Source organism: Eupeodes corollae, chromosome 1, assembly GCF_945859685.1.
Source record: "Eupeodes corollae chromosome 1, idEupCoro1.1, whole genome shotgun sequence".
Lineage (NCBI taxonomy): Eukaryota > Metazoa > Arthropoda > Insecta > Diptera > Syrphidae > Eupeodes > Eupeodes corollae.
In genome coordinates this window covers 290338379-290358947 of record NC_079147.1, presented here as the reverse complement: position 1 = coordinate 290358947, position 20569 = coordinate 290338379, and the positions used below count along the sequence as shown (strand labels likewise).

The 20569-nt window shown below is 32.3% G+C and overlaps 1 protein-coding gene across 1 annotated transcript; it reads right to left on the bottom strand.

The window, feature by feature from the left end:
• Positions 1 to 17839: 17839 nt before the first annotated feature.
• Positions 17840 to 19929, bottom strand: LOC129941671 (uncharacterized). The gene has a single exon (XM_056050364.1). The coding sequence runs from the start codon at positions 19495 to 19497 to the stop codon at positions 17938 to 17940; it is 1560 nt and encodes a 519-aa protein (XP_055906339.1). The 5' UTR covers positions 19498 to 19929; the 3' UTR covers positions 17840 to 17937.
• Positions 19930 to 20569: the final 640 nt, after the last annotated feature.

The window sequence follows — 20569 nt, the reverse complement described above, 5'->3', positions numbered from 1 at the left end:
AAATTTTTGATTGATTTTAAATTTTTAAATTTGAATTAAAAATGTTTGTTTTTGATTAAATACAATATCAAGAAAACTTTATTATTTGTCACAAAGAAGTCTTCGAATTTAGCACAACATTAAGTTTTTGAGAGAATATATTAAATTCGGATTAACCTGAAGCTTGGGGAAAGAACACTTTTCAGTTAAATAGGATTTTTTTAGCAAACATTATTTTTAAGTTTTTTTTTATTATGTTGTGAAAAATTAATTTGTTATGATCTTTTTTTATTAAAAATCCTTAATGAAAAAAAAATATATTATTTTTTCATGAAATGTTTCGATTTTTACAGTACTTTGAAAAACTATACAAATACTTAAACTGCAGCTGAGTTATAATTTTATTTCAGTAAAAGAAGACTCACTTTTTTATACGTTTTAGTTTTTTTCTAATAATGCATAGAATTAGAATATTAAAAACTTTTAGTATTCAAAAATAATTGTTGTTTTTTTCATAAGCCTTTTCTAAATTTGAATTTTAAAGACAGATTTTTTTGAATTTGAAAGATTTGTTGAATTCAACATTGAAACATTAAAAAACACATTTCTTTGCTTAAAATGCCCGTTTCTAAATCTTGTATTCAGAAATATGTTTTAAAAAATGTTCCTTATGCAAAATAATCTCATTTTTTCTTATTTTAATATATCCTTGAAACACAATTTTAGATCCCAAATTTTTATTGAAGCAGATAAGAAACTACAAAATATGGTTATCTATCTTTTTCGTGATAAGTACCCGTTCTTAAGGGAATAAATGTGTGTGTCTGTTCAGAGTGATTTTTGTGTTTTTACAATCAAACTTCAATTAAATATAAATTATATATATGAATTTTGCATGATATGTTCATTTTTTGGGTCGACATAAAAGCCTATATTTTTTTTTTTGAAAAAAGAAAGATATTGTTTTCTAAAGCATATAAATAAATTTCGGTATTGGTTTGAATATTTCATTGGAAAATCTTATCTCTCCCAATATAAGCTTATTTTCTGCTAAGCTGATGATAACATACGCTCCAACATTTCGCCCTAAACACACACATAATCCTCTTAACCGACTAAAGAGAGTTGCGCCTATACCTACATATATATGAGTGTAATATATAAGAATCAACAACAACAACAAGAAAAAAAACGAAAATAAAAAAAATCCCTAATATGTGCTATCGATTTGTTGAGCTTGCTATCGTATCTAACACAATCAAATTCTCAGTTTCCTTTACTTTTATTTTACAAACACGATAAGCTTTCCAAACAACCTGACACAAAATTTGTACCCTCCTCGTAAAATAAAATAAAATCCAAAAAAAAAGGAAAATCCAAAAAAGAAAAACAAATCCCCTTACTAAACAAAAAATAAAAAAAGATAAAAAACGACAAATTTTTCCTCAAACAAAACCATCATAAGAAAATAAAAAAAAAGCTAAATCAGAATAAAAAAAAAAACAAGATGACTTTGCCAAAAATGATTAATTGCTTAAAGTACGAAGATACTGCGTATCTATCAGGTTGCTTGGTTTTGGTGAACATCATGAACAGTAGTACGTACTCTATACTCTCTGAGATATTAAAAAAGGTATATAAAGATAGATACAGATACAATATATATAAAATAGGATTTCGTTTTTTTTTTATATAAGTATTCATTTTGTATGTACTCACAGTAACTTGTTGAGCAAACTCAACCTTCGGTTGGCCGACAAATTCAATAATATGAACCATATGGAATGATTTTTCTTTAACTTTTGTTTATAATAAGAAAAAGATATTCAAAAAATCGAATTCAATAATTCGATTAAAAGAGATACAACGATGATGTTTCTGACGACTTCGACGATGACGACGAGAAATTTATTTTATTTTTATTAAATAAGTAATATTATATTTTTTTTTTTACTTTTTTTACAATGAATATCTTTAAGATACAAACGGAGATGAGAAATATCTACCGTATGGTATTTTCACAATTATCACTTTTTCTTCTTCGAAAAAATCATCAACAAATTAAATTAAAAAAACACCACCGAAAAAAAGATACTTTTTTTTTTATTTTGTATCTTTTATACTTATATTCCTTCTATCACAATTGATCACTACTTAATTTCTTTTATACACTTTCCATGGGAATTGCAATTAATAATAATTTTGTTGTTGTTATTTTTATAAATTATTATTTATCTTTAAAATGCGTGCATCACTTGTAGAACCACTTGATGCACTTTAGACAAAAAAAACACACACAAAACAAAAAAGATGCACTTTTATTTATTTTATTGTGTGATGTTTCGAGATTTCTATCACGAATAAGTTTTTAAATATTTAAACTTGCGATTTAACAATATGTATTTTTTTTAAATATATTTTATGTCCGCGAGAGATCAAAGATTCAATTCAAAGTCAATTTATTTTGAAGAACTATTTTAATTCGTCGAAGGTTTCAATATATTTCGAGTCCGTTTAAGATAGTTAGATATTTTTTTTGTTGAAGATAACAAAAAAGACAAATATATCAAATCGAAGAAAAGAAAAACATTGAAGCCAAAATAACTACAAGTTTAAGATACTATTATTTTGTAGGTTTGGTTTTTTGTTTAAGGGATGCAGAGATGGTTGACGGATAAGATACTTTTTTTTGTTTTTTTTTTTTTTTAAGACAGAGCAAAGATACGAACGAGAGTGTATTTAAATATATTTAAAATATTTAAAGTTATTTTATTTTAATATAATATTTTTTTTTAATATTTATTTATTTTTTAAATATCGAAATGTCGAAATATTTATTTTCTGACTTAACTACACAAAACTCAATATCATACTAAAAGGACGGACGAACAACGAATCATATCCGAATATTCAATAAGATACTAGGATACCCAGTAGGAAATTGTTGTACAGTTGAGCTCCATACTGCGCGTGGTGTGTTTTTTTTTTGGTCGCTTTTGCATGGGTGTATGGGTGTATTGTTGTTGTTGATATTTGTGTTTTTTTTTCCTCGTTTTTTTCTGTGCTTCAAGAGGAAAACGTGGAAATTGCCGAAGCACAATACAGTCATAGATACATCATCATCATCAACAGCAGAAGCAGCAGCAGCAGCAGTACCGCTGCGTCGTCATTTCGTTCATATTCCATGGACGGAGAGGAGGGAAAAGTTTCAATTCAACATATACTATAGATTGGTGTATGTGAGAATTTTCTCCAGTTTTCGTGGGTGTTGTTGAGTGTGTGCCTTAGTGAGTTTTCCTATGCCTTCTGTGGCAGCAACAGCAACCACCCCCTGAAAATTGTGGTGGATTTGTGTTCATGATTGGGGAGCGGATCATAAGGCAGTGCACAACATAGCACAGCACAGATACACACCACTACCACTGCTCTGCTCTGCTGTGAGGGAAATTCGTTTCCCTTCCACGCAAGTCTGTGGAGCAGAAGCAAAATGACAACAACAAAACAAAAACGACAAGAAGGGGTGGAAATTTATTTTATCAACCCCTGTGTGTATATTTTCTTTCCATATCATCATCAACATCATCATCATCATCGTCGTCGTGTCGTCGTTGTTGCTCGTTGTCCTCGTCGTCTTTTTCCTCGTCGTCGTCCGTTGTCGGTCGTCCGTCGTCGTCATCCATATGTTTCGGTTTGTCTTGAACTTCTATACTTCGTATTCTCTATACGCCCACTCTCTATCTCTATGGTGAAGTTAAAAATATTGGAGAAAATCAACCAACAAAAAAGGCGAAAATGGGAAAAACAAAAAGAAAATCCAAAAACCAGAATAAAATGAGAGAACAAACAACAACAACACAAAAAAAAAGAAGGAAAAACCCAAAGAAAAATACTCATTCCTATGCGATATGGTCGATCCGATATATGACGGAGATGTGGGGTGAGGGGGATAAAATACGCAACAATTTTTTCGACAATTCACGTTGAAAACAATGAGGGGTGGTGTGAAGGATGGCGTAAGGGACGTTGTCGGAGCTTGAGATATTCACTAGACATGGAAGTCATAAAATCGTCGGGGAAATTGTTCTCTTATAAGAACAAAACAAAAAACAACACACACACAAACTTTTTTCCTGGTCGACGTATTTTTTTTTCCAGCTTCTTTCGCACTGTGAAAAGGAAAAAGTGTGTCAATTAGAATCCTGATAAGTGACTCTAAAATTAGGAAAACATTCAAATGGGAAGCAAGTGAAATTCCATTTGACAGAGAGTCGCACTGATGGCATAAAATAAAGCTTGTTACATGTTGTTTTGTTTTTTTTTTTCAAAAATGTTCTTTTTTCGTTAACTTTGACAGATGCAATGGGTAATGGTGGTTGATGTATGTATGATGATTGTTCAGGTTTTTTGAACTTAGTGTGATGAATAAAGGTCGTGTTTCAATCTAAGGAAATTAATATCAATTTGAAAAGTTTCTTTTTTTTTTGAAAAGGGAATGGTTTTGGAAGGTATATAGAAATGAGAAGGGTGAGGAAAATTAGCATATGTCTAAAAGTTGAGTACTATTTTTTGATATTAAGGAAACGTGTTTCTTTATTTTGAAAAAGAGGAAAAGTGTCAATTTTTCAAAGAAGATACGCAAATCAGTTGAAATTTGAACCTTAAAGTCCATCAAAGTTTGTATTTCCCTCATACCAGCTATTGAATAGTATCTAAGACCAAGATTACAAAATCATATTTAATTATTTATGCATGATATTTATGTTTTTCAATGTTTTGAAATTCATCAATATTCGTTTCTTGTTTACGAACGAAATTCATTATAATTGTGATGTTTATTGTTAACTTTTATCAGAGTTATCTTAGGTAAAAAATTAAGGAAAGAGTGTTCCATATGTTCAGGACAAAGCTTAAAAACATGACCATTAAGGGGTGAAGTGATAAACAAGGTTTATGAGGTTATACCTTCGAGAAATTTCAAGAAGTGCCGTAAAACAAAAATGCGAAAATAGAGTCACAACAAAAATCCAACAAAGCTGCTTTTTGATGGGAAGGCTTCTTTTATAAATAAATGAAACTGTCTTAAAACTACTCTTATTTTGGACTAGGGAAATAATTAGGAGAAAGGAGGTTTTTAAGAAACAGACTTATGTTCCATTTTTTTCCTCTCTTGTCCAATTACATTGCACCACCTGTTTGCTTTGAAAATTGTCAAACCAAGTTTAAATGTTTACATATTACTTTTCAATAAGAAATCAATGTAAATAAAGTTAATAGTTTTAACAATAGTTACTGATTTTTTTTACATTTCAGATATGGAATTACACTGAATTCGTTCTTGTCCCTTAACGACTTGAAATAAATGGTAAAAAATCGATTATCTACATGATGGTTCAAAATGTACGTGAAAAAAGTTTCCGAGGATCATTAATGTGACGAAAAAATTAAATAAAAATAGTTAAGTTAAATTGACGCTTTTGAAAAAGTAAATAAAGGCTACGAACTTAACTCAAAAACATTTAACAGACAGTCTTAGTCTTCATACCTCCATTTAGAGGAAAAAAATAAATTGGACCGTCAACGAGACTTCATTGATGTAAAGGGTTATCTATTTTGCTGTTTGAAAGGTATAGTGCTAGAATTCGTCATCTGTCAAACTTAGTTGTTAGACTAACTTTTTTTTTGTTGAAAGTCTGACATTTACGTAAATGGATCGGTTAACCATCGCGCAACGCATAAAAATTGTTTAAACCATTAACTACTTTACTCGTAGTTATTCTGCCACAGCCAAATATTGTGCTTTAAGAGGAGATTATATTTTATATATAATAATCCAACAATGCAAACAATTGGCAACATTTTGAAGAAATTTAAAGAGACTGGATTGGTTACAGATATTGTAAGGCCTGTTCATCATCGTTTTGCTTGTACCACTGACAATATCGCTGCTGTAAGTGGAAGTGTTGCCCTCATTGATTCCTCGTCGTTCTCAGGAATTAAGGCTTTCTTACTGCACATTATGGCGTATTTTGCATTTGGATCTACACCCTACATCCATATAAAGTTATAGCTCACACAACAACTGAAGCCAGCTGACCATTCATCGTCGAGTGAATACTTGAACAACAGACGGTAGACAGCGATTTTTCGAACAACATTTTCTTCTGAGAATCTTTTAATAATCGATTGGAATTGGAGAGAAGCCAATTAAAAATAAATAAATTAATTGGCGCAACAGTCCGTTGAGAACTAGGTCCTGTCTAATGACTTACAACTCTCAAATATTCCTGTGTGCGAGTACTGTTGTTATTGATGGAGGGGACCTACAGTTTTAAGCCGAATTCGAATGGCTAAAATAAGAAAGCACTTTTCATGACAAGAATTAATCTTGGAGGATTTTTCAATTCCTTGCAAAAGGCAGTACACGTAAAAAAATATTATGAGCACAGGCAGGGATCGAACCCAAGACCTCTGGCAAAACATTCCAAAGCACTTACCATCATGCCACGGGTACCAAAGAGAGGCCAATATATCCACCAAAAGTCACTGTTTGATATGCTCTTCGGTCCGGAGGTGTGTTTGGACCTCACTTCTCCAGAAACAACGATGGAACGACTGTCACTTTAATTCGCAGTGTTATGGCATATGATAACCGATTTTTTTTGCCTGCTAGTGAAGAAAACAACTTGGAGAATATGTGGTTCCAACGGGACGGTGCTACACACAACTCGAGCTTATATGGCTTTTTATTGCAAGAGACATTTTTTGGCCGCGTAATTTCTCATAGTGCTGATATCAACTCGCAATAAGATGATGTGATTTGACACCGCTGGGCTTCTTGTTGTTTTTGTTGTGGAGCTATGCTAGAGGTCGTGTTTCTTCAGATACATTTTTAACTCTTGAGCACTTAGAAACCAACATTCGTCAAGTAATGGCTGAGTTACCACCCAATACGAGTACGTGTCAAAGTGGTCGAAAATTACCTGAAAAGAATCGATGCTTGCAACAATTCGCGTTGTGGTCATTTTAATGATGTAGGCTTTCACTCATAATATCAACGTCAAAACTTTATAATAAATAAGAAATACCATCATATCATTTCTTATGTGTTTTATTTACTTCTACTTTTGAACCCGCAAATAGATAATTTTGTGAAAAATAAACTTCTTGCGAGTTATTAAAGAAAATATTTATTTCATGATAGTGTTTTCTTTCCTAACCTAGCGGTGCCACTCTTAAACTTTGTTTTTTTTTCAGACATAATTCAGGAAACAAAATTTTCAACCGATCTCGTCAAGTCTTCAGAAAAAAAATATGCATAATAATTCATATCTTACTTCTTAATTTGGGATAAAATATTGAGTAGCAAACAATTTTTATTTGAGTTCCTTACACTTCTTTATATTTTTCTTTCCTATTTATTTTTAGCCAAAAAGAAGGTATAGCTATATTTGAGTGATTTGATCTGATTTGAATTGTTTTTTTTTTTGTCTAATTACACGAAAATAGATGTAAGACGTAATTAGTATTTTGACTCATTTTGAAAAAATTTCGTGGCAACAGGACCAACTGTTGCCTTTGAGGAACCATTTTTCCATCATCTGCGAAGGTATCCCTATCCTTCAATTGTTATTTCATTAAGACTTGTTTGATTTGCAAAATGGAAGAAATGGAAACAAATTAAACTTAGTTAATCTTGATACCTGATATCCTCTTCAAAATTGGAAAAGTTACTGACTTATAGTTTATTAGCTCTGTTCCAAGATCCGTTGAATTTTAACAATTATTAAATTGAATCAATCTTTAAGTCAAAAAACTTGACTAATACTACTGTGTATGGGTTTTGTTTGGAAATTTCTCACTGTGCTACAAACTGAATGCAATCAGAACACGATTTCCTATAGTGCAGCGGTCAGCAACAGGCGAACCGCGGTCCGTTTCCGGACCACGAAAGGACAAACTTCGGACCGCGGAACCACGAAAGGTCAAACTAAGCCATACTACCAATTCAATTTAATAACAACAAAATTAAAAAATGCTTTTCTAACACACAAGTAAGTGCGTTTGCAACTCCCTAAAGCAGTTTTAAATATGACGGCTAAGAAAGTATTTACAGACATATAAATTAAATTGACATACAAAATGTAAATAATCGTTTTTTTTTAAAGTAAAATTCTTTCTGCAGTCTAATCGGTTGTCAGTCTTATAGTGAGATCTAATTACTGAGCTTTCGTTTGATATCGATTTTTTCATAATTTAACGTATTTAAAAACGTTTCCAGAATACTTACTGCAACAAAACAATATTCGTTGGCTAAGTCAAGGCCAAGATTCATGCTATTGAACGTTTCCGCATGATTAAGAGCAAGTTATCTCCTTCTTGCAAACCTTGGATACGGCGAAAGCAAGGAAGCACTAGTTTATAACAAAAGAGCGCAATTGTACTAGCTTGGCTTTTCTAAAAGATGTTCTGAAATTTTCAAATGAGCTTAACATCCAGTTACAAGGAAATGGGAAATTAATATGTGACTTAATACAAAGCGTGTCCGCTTTTCTTGGTAAGCTGGATGTTTTCGAAAAAGATATTGCTTAACGTATAATTTATTAATTTCCCAATAATTCTTGAATATAAAAAGAAGAACCCTGAAGAAGAAGACATTGCAGTGCTTTCAAACTTTCTATCCGATGCTAAAAGCGAATTTTCTGTGAGATTCCAAGATTTTGCAGAAATTGGGAAGCTATCTCAATTCCTTAAACTGCCTTATAAAGTCACTGCAGTAGCAGAATGGACTGAAGTGGCAGCGAAGTTATTCGATCTTTCGAGATTATCACTCTCTTCGCATTTGCTGCTCCGCACGTGATTCAAACAATAAAAAGCTGCTCAAGACCATCGTTGTTTTTTTTCTCATTAAATTCATAAAAAAAAAACTATTTTAATTTTTCGATTAATATGTTTTTAGCCGTACCTGGATTCCATTTCAACCTATTTGCCGACCCCTGCTATAGTGTTTTCAAAATTATGATTTGCGAGTTATTTGCATACCGATGTACTTGACCCTTTCAGTCCTTTACATTTTTGTTCCGGTCAATAATAAGACTTCTTTTTAAGAAGTATTAAAAACGTATAAATAAAGCGTACCAACAAAATAGAGCATTTTTGGAATTATCTTGAAGTGAATTTCTATTGACATTATAATAATAATAAAAACCAAACATAAATTGATAATATATTTATTTGTCTACAGACGGCAGACGGTTTATATAGCCATGCTTTGTATATCTTTTATCATGAAATATTGTACTTATAAAAAAAATTGAAAAAATAAAGAACTTATCTATCTATCTATCTATCTATCTATCTATCTATTTGTCTACAAGCTTAAAGATTTGATCTTAAAAATTAAAGTATTACAACATTTTATTAAGTAGTAAGCAATAGCAATAAATTGGTCTTAAACATATCCCTAAAATTAAACCTTTTTCCACTGTCAAAAATAAATTTTGTATTGATTTGACTTATTTAAAATAGCTATGTACGTATTTAGTTTTAAACGTGTAGAAGTGCACAAGAAAATTAACCAGTTATAGCAATGCAAAATTAATTTCTATTATCGATCAATTAATTAATACAAATTGTATTACCTCAACTTTCTGGATATACCTCCATTATTATTTAATAAGCAAATATGAAAGCTATTACTACCTAATTAATAAACCTTCTTTACCCGATTACTGGTATTTTGTTTCAATATTCAGAATAGGAACAAGTTTATAGACTACAAAATTAGCACAAATCAAATGACACAAATTAAGCTGTTAAAAGACGACCAAACTGCCGATGAAAGCTGCAATCAACCGACAAATCAAACAAAAAATACAAATCTTGTCATTTATGACGTTAAATCAAGAAATACAAGCTTCAACAACTCTACCTCCAATATAACAACTTTGGTATGACTATCACCATTTGTCCATCAACTAATTTAAAAAGAAAAATTATTACAACCATAACTTTGAAGGCATTTATAGGTATATATTTATACATGTAGCTATACGTAGCCTAACAAATATAAGAATTGTTCACAATTACTTTAAGGTCAATGTCTTCAATAATCTTCCGGTACCTGTAGTAAGAGTACAAGAATCATTGAATCGTAGTACGAGTATAGTAGGAAAATAATTTCTTGAAAACAACAATCAAGTTTCAATGAAGAAGTCGGCATGTCTTGTCTTCCACTGACTTGCGAAAACGTTTCAAGATGCAATGATACCACACTGCCATAGTGATTGCTTAGCTTAACCAAACCATTTTAACCAGTAAAGTCAGTTAACTCCCATCTAAGCCAAAGACTGAATCAGAACTAGTTTTATAGGCAATCAGCTGTGTTTTGTTTTGAAGCTTGAAGATACGAAATGACAAGTAAAAATAACAATCAACGCCTCCAAGCGTGAAATAGAATAAACATCCTAAAGACGTTCAGTTGCGACATCAACCAATTAAAAATGGTTAAAGTTGAAATAGGGTGAATTATGCGAGTTGGAAAATGTTGTTTGACAGTTCTAGTATATCAGTTGGTATTTTCAATTCCTCACTGATTTGGTAAATTTTATAATAATAAGTTTGGTGACAACTCGAAGCTAATGGCTTAATTCAAATATTGGGGCCAAATTATTGGCCAAAATGTATTTATTATTATTTATTAACACTTAACTTAAATTACAAGCTAATACAAAAAGGTAAGAGTCTAGCTGCGAAGACTATTGACTCAAAATTTTTAACGAAATATAATAATCAAATCATGAATGTAGTATTAAAAGAATCCCAGAAATAGTTTTTCAAGGTTCTCAAAATAATTAATGAACATTCTCTTTAGAGATGACTTAATTGTTTATTAAACTAGTATATTCCAGTAGTTTATGAGCTCGTTGAAAACCTACAAAAATACATACAATATTTAGTTTATGCTTCTTAGTTTGACGGATAACTTCTTAATCAATATTACATAATTTAATTGTTTAAAATGTACACCTATAAAAGGATATAAAAAAGAAGCAATTCTAATTATTTCAAAGGATTAGGCAGTGTTTTCGATAAATTCTCCAAGAAGATTTGAAATCTTTAAACAATTACAAAAAAAACATCCTCAGTAAACATTCTGTCCATATATAAACAACTGCATGAAAATCCGTTGAGTAGGTTTTGAGATTATTGTAAACATACAAAAATGGCGAGAGATTTAAATTTATAATAATGTGCTACAAATTTAGTAGTGAAAATAGATTTGGATTTTGTTTTGTTAAAAATCTTTTATTCACCTAAAGATTCTAGAACGATTTAAACTGTTGTAATTTAAAGCTTACTCAAGTTTTCAATTCAATTAAAAGAGTTTGTAAATGTATTTATTGTGTCGATATTTGAGTTATTTGAAAAAAAAAGACTCTGCACTTCAATCGGTTTGAACGATTAGTAAAATTTGAGCGAAATTATAAAAAGGAGATAATTTTTGTTTGTTAAATTTACCTTTCTACAACAACAAAAAGTGGAAAAAGTGGTTAGGAATGGTAAAAAGTATTAATTTGTTTTAAATCAACAACAATGTTTTTGTAATTTTCAGTACAGTATTTAATTGAACAAAATTTAAAGTACTTCAAAAAGTACAACATAAGATATGCATAATATCCCTTTATACTTGCATATTTTGAAAAAGAAGGTAGAAACCTTTGGAAAAACTTACGTGAAATTGGCATTGGCAAGCAAAAAAAGATGAACTATGATGATGTTGACTGTGATGAGCTCAATAAAAAGTTTTTGTCGCTTCCAAACTCTGAATTAAATGAAGAAACATCTTTTGCTTCATTTGAGAATGTGTCTTTTTCATTTCCTTGTCTTAGTTTCTCGCAGGTAACTTAAGCTGACGTCTAAGAGAGTTGAATTAATATAAAATCAGACTCTATTGGAATAGATGAAATTCATCCAGTCTTTGTTAAAGCTATACTACCCTACATTCTAAAATACTTAACACATCTTTACAATACAATATTAATGTCGAATGTTTTTCCATCAGCTTGAAAACAAGCAAAAATTATTCCAATTCCAAAAAACGAATTTGAGCTTCGTCCAATTGCGATTTTACCGTTTTTCCAAGGTTTTAGAGAGAATTATGAATGGTCAGATAAGGAATTACCTAACTGCTTTGTGTTAAACAATCTGGCTTTCGTCCTAAGCACAGCTGCACCACAACTCTCATTAACGTTGTAGAAAACATCAGACAAGCTGTTGATAGCGACAATGTCACCTTTTTAGTTCTCCTTGATTTTTCAAAGGCATTTGATACCGTCAATCATAAAATACTGTTTAGTAAACTAACAAATCAATTTAAATTTTCTACTTCTTCAGCAAGTCTAGTTCTTCTTATGGTTAAAAGAGGGGTTCCGCAGGGTTCAATCTTAGGACCACTATTCTTCTCTATGTACATCAATGATTTACCCTTATGTATGCAGAACTCGAAATTGGATATGTATGCTGACAATGTTCAAATAAGTAAAACTTTTCCTGTGAGATTGGTTGAAAACGCTGCCGTTGAAGTCAACGAAGACCTTGCCAATATTTGTTCTTGATCAGAGAAAAATGGACTTTGTCTCAACCCAGTAAAATCAAAATGTTTAGTTATTTCAAGAAAAGCTATCGACACGTCTGATTTTCCCGTGATAATTTTAAATAATAAACAAATCGAGTTTGTCGATTCAGCCAAAAACTAAGTTTTAATGTTTACAAAAACGCTTTTTTGGAATTACCACATAGGATTGACAAAAGGTCGTGTTTACGGAGGCCTTCGTCTACTTTGGACAAATCATAAAATAACACCCCTCAAAACTCGTATGATACTGGCTAAAACATTGCTCGTGCCTATAATGCTCTACTGCTGTTAAATTTTTAATAATTGTGTAAAAAGATACGATTGAGTTTCTAATTTTTCAAGGTCTATCTATGGCCTTACTCTTGAAAACCTTTTCAAGTTTAGATCACTTGTATTGCTAAATAATGTTATACAAACGCGTCAACCACCTTACCTTTATGATAGGATACGTTATTCACATTCCACTAGAACATGGGTACAAACCCATACGTAACACGTTCTTAGTATCAGAACTCCAATTTTTCATAGCTGCGATTCGTCTGTGGAACTGTCTTCCTCGATCTTTAAGAATGATAAACTGTACTAAGCTCTTTCGAATTAAAATTGAGGAATATTTGCAAACCTTAAGGTAGTGATAATTTGAGTCCTTATTATTTTTTTGTCTGTTAGTTATAAAGCATTATTTCTTGATTTTTATTTTGTTCACATACATACATACAATTTAATTTAATTTTCATTTTAAAAATTCACAAACACAAAATATACACAACACATAATATAATAATTAAGTTTATACTATTTTAAAAGATAATGTATCTTACAGTATAACCTGTTCAATAAAATATATGAAATATGAAAAAGTCCCATAAAAAAAGCTGAACGGAATTCGTTCAACAAAGTAAAGTATTTTTGAAGACAATTTCAAAAAAAAAAAAAGTGAATTTATGAAGATTTAAATAAAAATTATGAAATTCTAAGGCACGAAAACTATTTTAGTGAAAATAAGGATGCGAACTCTGTTTTTTTTGGAATATGTCAAATTGTTCTAGAAAAATAAGGTAACAGAAGTCTGCCAAAGTATTGGTTTGATTTATTTAAAGACAAAGTTTTAGATATTTAATATTAGTTGTTGGGTAATTTAATATAAGAGTAAAGAAAATATTTAACTGTTATAGTTGTATGAAAACTTTAAATGTCTATTTTGGGATATTTGCTGTTTCGTCCCAAAACTTAAAGAACACAGAACACTTTTCCCATGTAGTAAATATTCACTTTTGAGTTTAAAAAAAAAAATGGATTTAAAGAACACTTCATTTGAAAAAAAAATGTGTAGTATTATAAAGGGTGATTTTTTAGCTATTATCTTTGTCATACATCTTCAATTTGGTCTATAATTTAACCATGAATCGTCTTAAAACGAACAACGCTTACAAATTATAAAATTTACAACTGTCAAGTTAGCACTTCATTTTTCGAATTTTAAAAAACTGAGTTTTCAGTTAATTGTAGCTTTTTTGTTGCAAATTAGTTGTGGAAAAAAAATGTTTAGCTCAACGATTTTCAAAAAAAGTGGTACCTATGTTGTGCTAGGTTGATGTCAAGTTACTTACACTTTTTGATTTTGTTAAAAATAAGTACGCAATAAGTTGACAATTATTTGTTGTAAATTAGTTGTGGAAACAAAAAAATTCCAAAAATTTTCTTTACTTTCATTTTTTTTAAAAGGGGATATGTAGTGCTAACTTCACACCGTGAGTCCAGGCATAAGACAAGGATACTCAAAAATGTAAAGATGCAATTAATTGTAGCTTTTTTGTTTAAAATTAGTAGTGAAAAGAAAAAAATTCCAAAAATTATAAATTTATATAAATTATAAAAATTATAAATTAAATTAAATATAGGCATGATCAGTATTTATTTCATAGAGTCAGAATCTAAGAGGCCTTTTGCTTTTGCTGAAAGAATACAGCTTTGGCTTAGAATATTAAGTTCTTTCATGGTTGCACTAAAGAGGGAAAACATTATTTTTTTTTTTCATTTTTGTTATATTTGCTTATGGTTTTGGATGAAATTTGGACACGAACTGGGGAAAATTTAACTTAGAACATTTTTGGAATTTTTGATTTCTTATAGGGGAGCTAAAAAAAAGTTTACAAAATTAAAAGACATCGAGATTATTTTTGAAAGTTAGATCATTAGCATAAATAATAGTTTATAAGCCAAGTTTTGGTTCCTGTACATTTGCTTTTTAATATTTAATTAAAATTTAGAGTTTAAAAAAAGAGACTTATTTTGCATTAAAAAAAATGGAGGCAATATCTTTTAAAATATATATTTCACCACTCTTTTTTTTGGATCAATGGTAAGAGGTAGAGTTTTTCATTATCTTTAAACCTTTGATCATAGAAGTCCAAAAAATTGAAACAATGTTTAGAACAACCTGGAACAATTTTCAAAAAATCAATTTTCGAAAAATGAGGGGCTAGGTCAAAACAAAAAATGTAGTGCTAACTTGACAGTCGTATTAAATTTTATTATCAAAATGCGTGCTCTGTTAAGAAAGATCATACTGCGAAAGATCATACTGCGAAAAATTGTGTTCAGCGACGAAGCTGATTTTTGGCTCATGGGTGCGTAAATAAGTAGAATTGTCGATTTTGGAGTGAATATCAGCCAGAAGCATTGCAAGAGTCACCAATGCATCCACAAAAAGTCACAGTTTGGTGCGGTTTATGGGTTGGTGGCATCGTTGGACCGTCCTTATTATAGATGATGCGAATCGTTACGTAACTGTGAATAGTGAGCGCTACCGTGAGATGATACCCAACATTTTTTTGCCCAAAATATGCATAAGAGCTTGACTTGCATGACATGTGGTTTCAACAAGACAGAGCACTTACAAGAATGAACTTATTGAGAGGTGAGTTCGTTGAACATTTTAATTACCCTTCGTGACTGGTCAATTGGTCGCCTGGATCGTGCGATTTAACGCCTTTAGACTATTTTTTGTGGGGCTAGCCTTCTTCAATTGACGCAATGGAAGACAACATTGAAGCATTTACTCGTGAGATACCGGCCATAATGTTGGAAAGAGTATGCCAAAATTGAACCAAGTGGATAGACCATTTAAGGAGCATCCAAGGTTTACATTTGCATGAAAAAATCTTTAAACAAAAAATTATATGAACCCTACTGCCGATTTAAATAAAGATTTCATGCATTTTTCTGAATTTGATGCATTTTTTTTTAGAAGCTTTTCTACAGCTTTTAAAAAAATCACCCTTTATTTATTGAAACGTATAAGTGGCATTGCTTTTTGGATTAAATGTATAATCTCACGACCGATGAATTACAAAAATTTAATGTTAAATATTTCAGTCCAAGATTTTTTGGGCATGTAATGCCTCTTGAAAGAAATTTACAAATTCTTCAAGAGGACATTTTAACTTGAAAAGCGCTTTCATCAAATAAGGCGTCTGAAAAAACTGAAGATCTCCTCCATCCCATAGGGGTCTTCATGACTTGTGTCAATAAAAAAATGTATTATTTTCCTGACATTGATATAATATGACGTATGAATATGGTTTTGAAATAGGGACGCGTTGATTTTGACAGATAGTAGCGGCCATATTGTTTCTTTTGATTTCTGTCAAATATCTAACTTGATTTTGAAGCAGTTGGAAGAAGAACCCAATTGTGGTCGAGAAATCGCCTTCATTTTTTTTAATGAAAGGGTACATAAAAAAAAACAAAGTTGCTGAATTTGTAACAACATAAATCTGGCGAGAGTCGAAATGCCAATGCATTCAAATAAAGTTGTTGTTTGGTGTAGATTTTGGACTGGAGGCGACATCGGTCCGTACTTCTTCGAAAATAATGCTGGCCTGTACCATCACCGTCAATGGCTAAGCTATCAACTTCTTGTGGCCTAAAGTAGGTGATATGGACACTGAAGACTTATGGGTTCAATATAAGAAGGTGCTACGTGCTACACAGTTCAAGACGTTATCGATATTCTGCCTTGTAGGTTTTAATGTCATTCTTATTTTACGTCGAGGCGACGTAAATTGGCCTCCGAAATTGTGTGATTTGACCCCTTTATACATTTATCATATGGAGCTTTCTTAAGTGGCATATCTATGCGAATAAGACCGCCCAAAAAGACATCATATTCGATCCCATCGGTCAATTCGGTCTTATTTATGCACCAAAGTCATCGAAAACGGAAGTTTTGGAATGCGCGCAACCCAGCGAAGCGGCGCTTTTCCCATTTAAGCTGTGTCATACTTTAATACAGAATGTTATTTGTTGGCCTCTCAAATAAAGATATTACCTTATTGATATCTCATATACAACTTGTATTTTCTATAAAATTATAAAATCTACGCGCCATTAATGCAAAACCTTTATTTTTAACTATAAGCTTCAATACTTATAGCATGCTTTAAAGAATTTTCAGCTTATTGTAACTTAAAATTTAAAATTAAAATATCTCTGTCTAGTTTTTTGACAAATGCAAAACTTTAATGTAAAATAGAATAACCGTTGTTCCCTCCCTTAAAAGGTTAATTCAAAAATATTTATTTACAAATTAGTTCGTATCAAAACTTTACGATCTTTTTTAATTTATCGTCATTTTCTAAGTTCAAGTTTTCAGTTGTTTTAAGTGTTAAAAAAAAATGAACAGATTCTGGAATCACAACCGATCCATAATTATTAACTTCTTAACATATTTATTATTTGATACAAAAAATAATTATTTAAGAAACGTGTAGCGACAATATGCGACCTATAAAAAATTTTAATAAACCAATGTGAAAAACTTGTCCTAATTAATCAAGTAATGTTTTTTCATAGTCTCCGTTTACTTTCAACTATAATTTTATTCGCATAATGTTCAGGCACTTAACTTTTTAGCTCACTGACAATTAATAGAAAATGATTGAACACAATTTATTAACAACAAAATCCTACCCTTATAAAGTTGTTATTCCTCTTATCTTCTCCAATAAATCATTTAGTTTCCGTTTTAACTGAACAGCTTTAACCCAAGCTTCTAAACTACCTAAGATTGACTGGTTTTTGTAGTTCAAACTTTCGATTGCTTTCATCTCGCTGACCTATAATTTATGTGTCAAATTCCCTGAAAGTAATTGTATTCCAATCCAAGTATGTAAATTCAACAAAAATAATAACAGAATCAAAACCAATTAAACGTATTCGATATAATTTTTGTTTAATATAATTTATTTACATTTTAAACGACTACATAGCTACATAGTTTACTTTAATTTTTGCCAGTTTTATTGTTTCTTCATCTCAATCTACAGTTCATTGTGGATATATTCTGTGGTCACTCTGGCTTCGCCCTCGTGGAATCCGCTGCAGTCAACTGGGTACTTAGTTTCGCAATTACTCGCCTTTGTAATGACACTGAATAGTGTCCAAAATGGTGTTCCAGTTTCTGCACTCAAGAACAAAGCTGCTCCCATGCTGCCGACTTTGACAATTTTTGGCTTAACTCCTGTGACTATTCCGTTGTTCTTGGCGCTGGGCTGCTCCTCGGAGTTCAATTCACACAACACATATTTGTCGCAGTGCGGGGTTCTGGTGACAAAGCGATAGGCTCTGTGGACTTTGAGAACTGGTTCAATCACTTCCAGATTAAGTGTGTCAGTTAGTTTATCGCTGAGCTCGGTGGCGTTGAACTTCTGCAGCAGAACTCGTGCTTGACCCAATTTGAGTAGTTCTTTGGCGTAGCCAACAGCTGGCTTGACGTAGGTCTTTGATTCGATTTTAACACTGAGATGGTGCTTGGCGATGTAGTCCAAGAGATTCGAGATGGTCTCACTGGCGCGGCTGGGCTCGAAGAAAGTAGATTTAGGGTATCCTTGAGACTTGAGGAAGCCATTGAACATAATTTGGGCAGTTTGAATGTATTTCAAGTACACATCTGGATTGGCCAAGTAACCCGCCCAGTCAGCCAAATAGAGAGTGGCAGCCTTGATCCAGCGACGGCGGAAAGATTGATTGTTGAGAGAATCGAAGAGTTTGTTGTAGTCCAACTTTCCGTCGCGCCCCTTGAAGCCCATGAAGATTGCATTCAATCCAGATTTGTGGTAAAGCGCATCGGCCAAATCGGAATTCGAGAAATGGTCCCATAAGACGTGAAGATGTTCCAAGTATGGAGGAAGCACCCATGCGTGGTCTCTGTGCCTCTCTTGAGTGCGCTTGCCTTCTGGTCCGCTAAAAGAATTAAATGCCTGCACGACCATGGGCAACAGACTCAGTAAGCCATTGTCTTGCTCGACGCTGTTGTCGTGTATCGATCTCTTTTGCTGGTGGTGATTCCTCTGCGGCTCCTGAGAGCCCATAAACATCGATGCAAACTGCAGAACCGAGTCCAAACCGATTCCCCCTCCTTGCTGTTTGCCTGCATCACGTCTCTGGCGTGAGCCACCACCGTTATCGTTGGCGTCACTGTTCGTGAACATTTCAATTACGTTGCCAATGATTGACGGATCGAATCCACTGCCTCCGGAGTTGTCGTTTCCGTTCGCTGCCAGCAAGCTGCCAAGACCGGATATAATTTGCATAGCTCCTCCCGGCGATCCAGATCCGCGACCACCTGAACCTGAGTCACTGTTGGCCTGCATAAGTGTTCCAATCAAAGAGGCAACTCCTGCTAGGGCTACCCCACCTCCACCAGCACCGCCGCTACTACCTGATTTCCCACCTTGGCCACTTAGGGCTTCCTGAATGAACATAGAAGCCATATCCAGGAGCGGATTGGAGTCAGCTTCATCGCGACTTGGTCGCTGAGTTGTGTGGGCGAAGGCTATGTGCAGCCACAGGAACGCCAAAAATACGTGCCTAATCCACATGATTCTCCAACGCTCTAACACTTTTCACCGAAAATATGCCACACAACTTGTATAGGAACTTTTTCTCGCTTCGTTTGATTTGTATCTTGTATCTAATGGACAGAGTAAACACAACGGTTTCTATAGACTATACGATATGGTATGGTAATAAAGGCTACTGCGAGTTAAGTTAACAACAAACTACCACGACCACGACCACGACGAACGAAGACGATGACGATAATGACAAACGAACAAAATAAAATAAAATCAAAGTCTCTATAAGTTTGTAAAAAAAAGTGTACAATGTGGAGAAAATCGAGGTCACCGAATTCTTGGACCGAATATTCCAGCACTAGGACCGTGGTGTTGAGTTCTAGAGTTGTGCACGTCTAACTTTCACGAAAACTTTCTTCTTTCTGAGCCACTGTTCGAGTTTGTGATTATTCTTAAACAACGTCTTGCCATTACCATTGCCATTGCCTTCGCATTGCGCCCATATTTAGTTTGAGTTCTTTTGGCCTTTTACATACATCCAGATCCAGGTATACGAATAAAGTCACTCAATTAATGTGTCTGGCTCGGGCTCTGTGTCGTCTTCTTCCCATTCTTAGTCTTTTGCTTTTGCTGCTTTTGTTATTTGTTGTTGCGTTTATGGAAGCAGAAAAAGAATGTGTGCTAATATACAACATCTACAGGTGATCGTTATCAGGCAGAGTTGCCGTCGGTAGTTTTTTCAAGAGTAAAAACATTTTTATTTTAATAAAATTATTGACAAAATGGAATAATAAGAAGTTGTTGGTTTTAGAAAAATATGAATCAATCTCAAAGAATAATAAAAATAATAATGAATATAAACTTGATTCAGGTTTTTTTTGAATAAATATATAAAAATAAAGCAATTTTTTATTCTAAATTAATTATTTTGCTTTATATTAGCTCACAAAAAAATAATTACAATTTACAATAAAAGCAAACATGGTTTTAGAATTGAAATGTTTAAAAACAGCAAATAAACCCAAGAATCAATTAAAAAAAAATATGAAAAACAAAATATTTAAAAAAAAAATTAAGCTACACATTGATTTCAGAA